A 7,452-nucleotide genomic window follows, 5' to 3' on the forward strand; every position below is an offset into this window, starting at 1 on the left:
AGAGCATCAAACAAGGAGAACAGTGTGTTAAAGGCATATGTCTAAGACCATGGCCTCCTTGCAAACACGAGGACTGGTGGGGTGTGTGTAGGAGGTGGCCTCTGGCTCAGATTCCTACCATGCCCACTCCAGGTTAGCCCTGCCTGTCCAGATAAAGTACAATGCAGGCTTCAGGCCAGGGCACCTCTTATATACCTTTCTTTTTGACCTGATAACACAGGCAATTAGACCAGCTACCATGCATAGCATTAGGAAGCAGCCTAGCTTGGCTCTGAATCCTGTCTTCCACAGCTCTGGAAGGCTAGATGGGGGTGGGGTGAAAGGTCTTTCTAACTGACTGTGACCTATTTTTTCCTTTCTTTGCTTTGAAAGGTTGCTGATGGTTTATTTAAGAGAAAGAGGAAAGAAAAATGTTCCCTGAATGCCAGGGAAATGTTTTCCTTTCAGCTTCTCATGGCAGAGCTTAGCCTTAAAAGGCGATGTGTGCTCGGCCTCCAGGGCAGGGCCAAGAGCAGCCAGAACCAAGCAGTGGACAGGACAGGGCACAGCCCAGCCTTGAGGTTCCTGAACCAGCACAAGCGCTAAGGGAAACAGCACAGAAGTCTGTTAGGGCCGAAACACAGGTGTGGGTGTACCATACAGAAAGTGGGTATTTCAAGTCCCTCTGACATGGGCTTCTGAGTCTTGCAGCCCAGCAGTATGGGACTCTACAACTCTAGGAGTTGTAGATAAACCCTAGGAGGGGCTCTACCAATGTCTTTGGGACACATCCACTCCCTGTCCTTGGCATTTCTCTGAACTTTTGTCTCCCACTACTGAGTTCACCTGCTATTTGGTCAGAACACAGAGATCTGCTTCCTAATGTTGGATTAGGCCTGTAGTGTCCTCAAGACTAGCAAGCTACCTTCTATCTTCTGTGTGTCCTATCCTAGAAGTCAAGAAAGGGGCTGGTAAAAGTCAAGCTGTCAAGCAATGTCCATGCTTTGTGGCTTGAGATGTTCACTTAAAAGCTAAAGGAAATAAAAATAAGACAACTAAGAAGAGCTGATGGTAGGAAGCAGCCATCACCACAGCTCCTGAGCACAGTTCAGGACCCATTCAGGGAGGATGTACTATGAACAACATCCTGCCCTCACACCCACTCACAGTTGCAAGGGAGGAGATAGTTCCTTCAGGCAGAAGCTACTCCCCAACCCTGATGAGGAAAAGAGTTCCTGAAGGGCCTGCCTCACTCTGTAATGGGCCATAGATGCTTGGGGTGAAGTCAAAAGGCAGCAAGTAGATGGCATGTTCGACACCAGCATGTTTACACCAGGCCCCAAGTCTTCCCTATTTCAGTCACATCTCCCATTTAGCTACTGTCCCCATCACAAAGGGTCAACCTGGGACCCAGAGCATATTGCACTCAGTGACACTCTCCTGCCAACCTAAATCTCCCAGTCATAGTCACAGAGCCCTCACTCTGGCAAGAGGAACAAGAGGCAGCCCAGGGCCCAGGTTCCTACTTGAGGAAGAATGTGGCAGGTGCTAGTGAAAAGGCTTCTGCAGAACATCAAAGTCCAAACTCCAACTTCTCTCATTTCCCTGAATCAGTGGGGTTTGGCCAGGGCACTAGACTCATTTAGAGAACCACTTCTAGCTCCTTTGCCAGTGTTTCTGTGTTCACCTGGCAGGATGAGCAAACATCTTCCAGGATCCGAGGAAAGCTAAAGAGACCATGGCATCAGTGGCTAGCCATGCTTGCATACAAGCTTGAGGTTACAGACTCTTCCTGCTCCCCTTAGACCACTCACCACAGTTACTCTGTAAAAGGAGGATTATGCAGCCAAGGCCTTGAGTGTGAGCAGCACAGAGACTGTCTTAAAGGGACTAGTGAGTCTACGCAACACCACATCCACACAGGTACTATGAGCTCCTGGGAAGACACCGCCAAAACAAAGTCCCCAACAGTGAGGCTGAGGCTGGCCCCCAGTGAGTAGGTGGACCTACTCATAAAGTAAAACACCTACGTTAAGAGTTATCCAGGTTCTACCAGAATCACCTTCTTGCCTCCCACATTTCCATCTGGCCTTAGCCTCCTTCCCCCTGCTCCAATGCCTGTACTGCCCACAGTGTTCTGTCCACCTCCTGCCCACATTGCAAACTCCCCTGGTCCTCTAAGACCTCATATCTCTCTCTCTCTCTCTCTCTCTCTCTCTCTCTCTCTCTCTCTCTCTCTCTCTCACACACACACACACACACACACACACACACACACACACACACACGGTATGAATCAATCCTGGTTGATAGTCTGACCTCTGAGGAGAAACAGAAATTTGCAGGAAAAAAAAAATAAGAGAGAATCAATTTCTGTGGCATCTGTGGTACTAAGCATGAGGCTAGGATGGCTGTGGGTGTTATACTGGGAGCTAGGCTAGCAGCATCTTTCTGGGACCAGGATGGTGAGATGTTACGTTGGCATGTGCTCTTGCTTAGCCTACATGCCCTCCCCACAAGCCCCCATTTAGCACACCACCCAGATTCCCCCAGCCTCTGACCCAACATAGATGCTCATTAAGCAAAGTGCTCCAGGAGAAGGATGTTCAGACTTGGGGAAAGTATACACAGCAAGTCAAGAGGCTGAAGGGCTTAAGAACACTAAAGTCTGAGGATAGTGGGGGAGGGGATACAAGAGTCTTGTGGGAAAGTACATCACTCCAAGGAAGTACAAAACACTGAGTATGAACAGCTCAGGTCTCTAGAGAAAGAGAGAATGTGTTTGCTTCCCACCCTGCCACCTGACCAGTCCCAGCTGGGTTAACACTGAAGGGCTGGAGAGAGTGGGGATTTAGCAATGAGGGATCAGAAGTTAACATCTAGAGGCCTGTGCTCAACATTAAGGAAGGAGATGCTAACACTGAGAGGCTGGGGGATAACACTGGAGGAGGATATGGCAAGGGAGCAGGAGAATGAGGAACTTAAAGATAGATACAATCCCTCCAGGCCAGATCTGAGAAACACTACTATTCAGGCAGAGTGCAACTAGATGCTAAAAAGTCTGGCTACAGTCTACTCAAAGCACTAATTTCAAGTTTATAATGATACTTTTTCCCAGTGTAGGGCCCCTGTGACAAAGGATCCAAGCTAGCATAGCCCTCACAGCCCAGCCAAATACTCCCAGGCTCTCCCCAGCCCCTCAACAGCTAGTCTCGCACCACTGAATTGTGAGTATAGGGAAGATACTTACCTCAGGTTATCAACTTTTCTGCAGCATCTATCTGGGCCTAGGTCTTTGTGGGGCCCAAAATTTTCATTTCTATACTGGAAAGCCCATTTTGGACTAAGTCCTCACTAACTCCACTGCCCAATACTTGGCCTCAGAGACCAAGATGAGAAGACTCTCCCAGACCATCTCACTACACATGTTGGGCTGGGGTCATAAGCAATGGAGGTTACTGGAGCTCTCTCTTAAGAGTATTCTGTGCCCCCTATCCAGAAAGGTTAGTAGCCACAGACAAGGCACACTTTCACTGGTGTCGTTAACCTAGTAAAAGACCCACTCATCTGAAGAACAAAGCAGTAGAGAAACAGACACATCAGGGTTGAGGTATGCCTAGACAGTACCCACTTATCCTATTAAACTCAATGTGATCTTCAGGAAGGCCAGGCTAAGATGTCTTCTAATGGGACCTTACCCAGAGTAAACAGCCAAGAGTCACTGGCAGGTAAGTGCCATTCTTTAGCCTGTCTGGAGCTAATGAGGGTATCTGTCATCCACACACATGCAGAAACACACATACTGACATGTGTGTGGTCCTCTGTGTATACTGTCACCATCAATAATATTCCAAATCAGGGCAGGGGATATCACCACTTTGTTGATACTCCCTGTTCAGGTACTCAGCTAATGATGTGGGGCAGTGACCCAGGGGAACAGGTGGGGTCAGAGGTGAATATGGACAGGCAGATGCACAGACACATATATCCCAAAACTCATCAGCCACTTGCAAGGAGCTACCAGAGACTGGATTCATGTCAAAAGCCTCACCAAGAGTTCTGTTTTAGGAGTTCACAGTCAAAAGAGGCACTAGAAAAGCAAGTGCTACTTACTTTCATTTTAAATAACAGTTCTACTGGGCATGGCTGCACACATCTTTAATCCTAGCACTCAGCAGGTAGATCCCTGTGAGTTCAAAGTCAGCCAGTCTACACAGTGAGTTCCGGGATAGCCAAGGCTACATACTGAGACCTTGTCACAAAGAAAGGAAGGATGGATGGGAGGGAGTGGGAAAGGGAAGGGAAGGGAAGGGAAGAAAGGAGGAAAAGAAGGAAGGGAGGGAAGGAGGGAGGGAGGGAGGGAGGGAGGGAGGGAGGGAGGGAGGGAGGGGGGAAGGGAGATGACCTATTGGGTTGAGAGGCAAATACAAGATTCCATCACTGAAGGAAAACTGACTGGACTCTAAATGGCAGTGACTCTCCCCTCATGACCGAGCAACAAGTTGCCTTGAAACTGCCACCCCCACCAAATCACGCATATACCTTCTCACCCATCCACTTGCATGCCACACACACCCCAGAATTGGGGAAAGAGCACCACTGCAGGTTAAAAACATCTGAAAAGTCTTCCTGGCAGCACCCAGTAGCAGCTCACATACAGTAGGCACCTGGAGCACACACCATCACTTCTCTGGACACACAAGGACAAGCTCCAAGAAATCCTTGCCTTGGCCAAGGCCCATGCTCAAGAGACAGTCATTGGCCAAAAAACACAAGCCCAGCCAGACACACTTGTTGGTGATAAAGGCACTCTCACTCACTGTCCAGCACTCTCCAGAGGGAGCAAGGTAGAACTCCTGTTTTGCCTCAAGGAGAGCCACACATAGCAAAGATCTAATGCAGACTGCTGCTCCTGGGCAGCAAGCAGTAAGTTTGGCTGCTAGGCCCAGCTCTAGGCCCAGGACGGCACACCCATCCCACTGCAGGCTCAGCATAGCAGGCTGCTTCGCTGAGAAGGCAATCAGGGCCACAGCCAACTGCCTCCCAGGCAGACTACCTTTGGGCCCGTTACCTGAGCACTTTGCTGACGGCCTGAAGCACCATTTTGCAGCGGAGTCCAGTTTTGGGGGGATGGCTGAGCAGAGTTCGCTCTGAAGGGAGACTGCAGTGCTCTCCAAACATGATGTGGGGAGTGCAGAGCTGGTGAGGGAAAGTGGAGGCCAGGCAATGCAGCTCTGGGCTCCCTCCCTCGGAAGTGCCCTCCGCCCTTGCTCTAGGCCAATGAGGACCACAGGAGAGACAAACAGCTGCTCTCTTTACACAGCAAGGGCCGCCCAGGCTGGCGAAATAGGGGAGTGCCTGAACTGCTTTTTCAAAGTGGTGAAGAGCTGGCTGGGCAGGGTGGGATCAACAAAGCCAGAAGGGAGGAGAACTGGCAGACAGCAGTAGGAGGGGCCTGCCAGAGAAGCCCAAGTCACACCTGGAGGCCCTCCCTTGCCACCTAGGCCTAGGGTTGAATACAGTCCTGAGGAGTAAAGCCCGGAAATCAGCAGGCAGGCAAGGCTTCTGCAGCAAGCATGCTCAGGAAAGGGATCAACAGGCCATGAGGTTCCCTCCGGAGTGGGCACAACTGCTTCTACTCTGCAGGTGAGCTTCAGACAAGCTTTGAAAAGGTCAACAGGCTTCTGGAGAATCTGAAGGGCACAAAGCTGGCTCTGGACAGGGCTGCTTGTTAGGCCTACCAGCCAGGACCACTGCCATTATGGCATCAGAAATATCTGCATCATTTCATGTGCTCTCAAATTGTGTAGCCAAGACCTTCTTTATGGCTTTCTGTACACAGGAGACTGCCCAGCCATAGAAATCAAGTATCTGGGAGTGGTACTCCCACTCCATCTCATCCTGGACTCCACTGTGGTGTCAGAGTAGCCAATATGGACTGATAGGGGGGTTCTGCTCCACAAACTCCACTATAGTTTGGGTGAGCCAAGCTCCCATGCTGCCGCCAATCAAGGGATAGGCTCTACAGCACTTCTCCATATAGGTGACAGGTATGAACCAGGCTTGGGTGTTTTATATTTTCCCCAGGGTTAGACAGAAGCTGTGGGGTAAGGAAGGCAGATGGCCCTCTTAACTTCCCACCAAGAGTCCCCCACATGACTTGTCTTTGAGCCAGGAGTCCTAGCTGTCTTGGCTGGGTTACCTGCAAGGTCTCCTCCACTGCACAGAGCCTCTCTCAGGAAGGAAGAGGCTTTGTTTAGCCACAGGTGAGTAGGTAATTGCTGATAAGCTTGTTCCTACCTCCTGGAGAGTAGTCTGATTATAAGAAACTGAGCTTTTTGAATAATATAGTTCCAGGGAGTAGTATTTTTTAAAAAGTACTGGATGTGTAAAGAAGCAGAAAAACAAACCACGACCAGGAAAGAATGCTAGTGCAAACAGATTCTGAGATGCCAACGATAGTAACTGGACCCCACAAATTGATTATGTGTCAATTTTTAGAATTTAAAAAACAGTATACAAATGAATAAGAACACACAAACCTGTAAGTCAAACTGTCACACTGTGAAATGAGACCCTAGTGACACTGAGAAGGGAAAACAAACCAACCAGCTAGCTAAAGAATAGACAGAAGGCCAGAACCAAAGGGGGCATCAGTGGTGTGTAATGGTAGAGACACAGAAAGAGGCTGGACCTGGCCAGCCCAAAGTTCTGGAAGGGGATCAGGACAGAAAATTATCAACAGCTTTACTCAGGGCAGTGGCATGATCTAATTTATATTCTTCACAGGTGTCTCTGGTTCTCTGGTAGCACGTACTAATGGGGATAGAACAAGAAGTCTGGGCTAGCAGCTTCTACAAACATTGAGGAACATGGAGTAGGAAGAAGCACTTGCCCAACATGCTCTGGAGATAGCACCAGGGTCTGACGATGAGTTTGATATCGATGATGGGAGAGATAGCATCCAATATGGCTTCTAGCAACCGGTATCACTTTATTCTGTCTTACTATTAAGAATAACCTGAAAAGAGCCAGGAGGTGGTGGTGCATGCCTTTAATCCCAGCACTCGGGAGGCAGAGGCAGGTGGATCTCTGTGAGTTCAAGGCCAGCCTGGTCTACAAGAGCTAGTTCCAGGACAGGCTCCAAAGCTACAGAGAAACCCTGTCTCAAAAAAAGAAAAAAAAAACCCTTAAAAAAATATCTTGGGGGAGGGAAAGGGGAGGCGGAGGTGGGGAAGAGACAGAAATCTTTAATAAATTAAAAAAAAATATCTTGATTGAAGGAGCCATTATGAGGCTAGCAAGAAACCTAGGACTAGGGAAATTCTCACGAATCCACAAGGATGACCCCAGCTAAGACCCTAAGCAATAGTGGAGGGGTATCTGAACTGGACTTCCCCTGTAATAAAGATTGATGACTACCTTAATTGTCATCATAGAAACTTCATCCAGCAACTGATGGACGCAGATGTA

The 7,452-nt window shown here is 49.0% G+C and overlaps 1 protein-coding gene across 3 annotated transcripts in view; it reads right to left on the reverse strand.

Annotated features, from left to right (window-relative positions):
- Mob2 (MOB kinase activator 2) overlaps positions 1–7,452 on the reverse strand; it is a 50,476-nt gene that overhangs the window by 10,388 nt on the left and 32,636 nt on the right. For 2 of the 3 annotated variants that reach the window (XM_050137836.1, XM_050137838.1), the window contains exon 1: positions 5,051–5,216. The exons of the other annotated variant lie outside the window; for it this stretch is intronic. In XM_050137836.1, coding sequence (XP_049993793.1) covers positions 5,051–5,160 — 110 coding nt within the window. In that variant the 5' untranslated portion in view covers positions 5,161–5,216. Of the gene's footprint in view, positions 1–5,050; positions 5,217–7,452 lie in introns of those variants that run through there. 3 annotated transcript variants of the gene reach the window in all.

The sequence above is a fragment of the Alexandromys fortis genome, unplaced genomic scaffold, assembly GCF_014885135.2.
Source record: "Alexandromys fortis isolate MF-2015 unplaced genomic scaffold, M_Fortis_MF-2015_v1.1 scaffold_3, whole genome shotgun sequence".
NCBI classification, from domain to species: domain Eukaryota; kingdom Metazoa; phylum Chordata; class Mammalia; order Rodentia; family Cricetidae; genus Alexandromys; species Alexandromys fortis.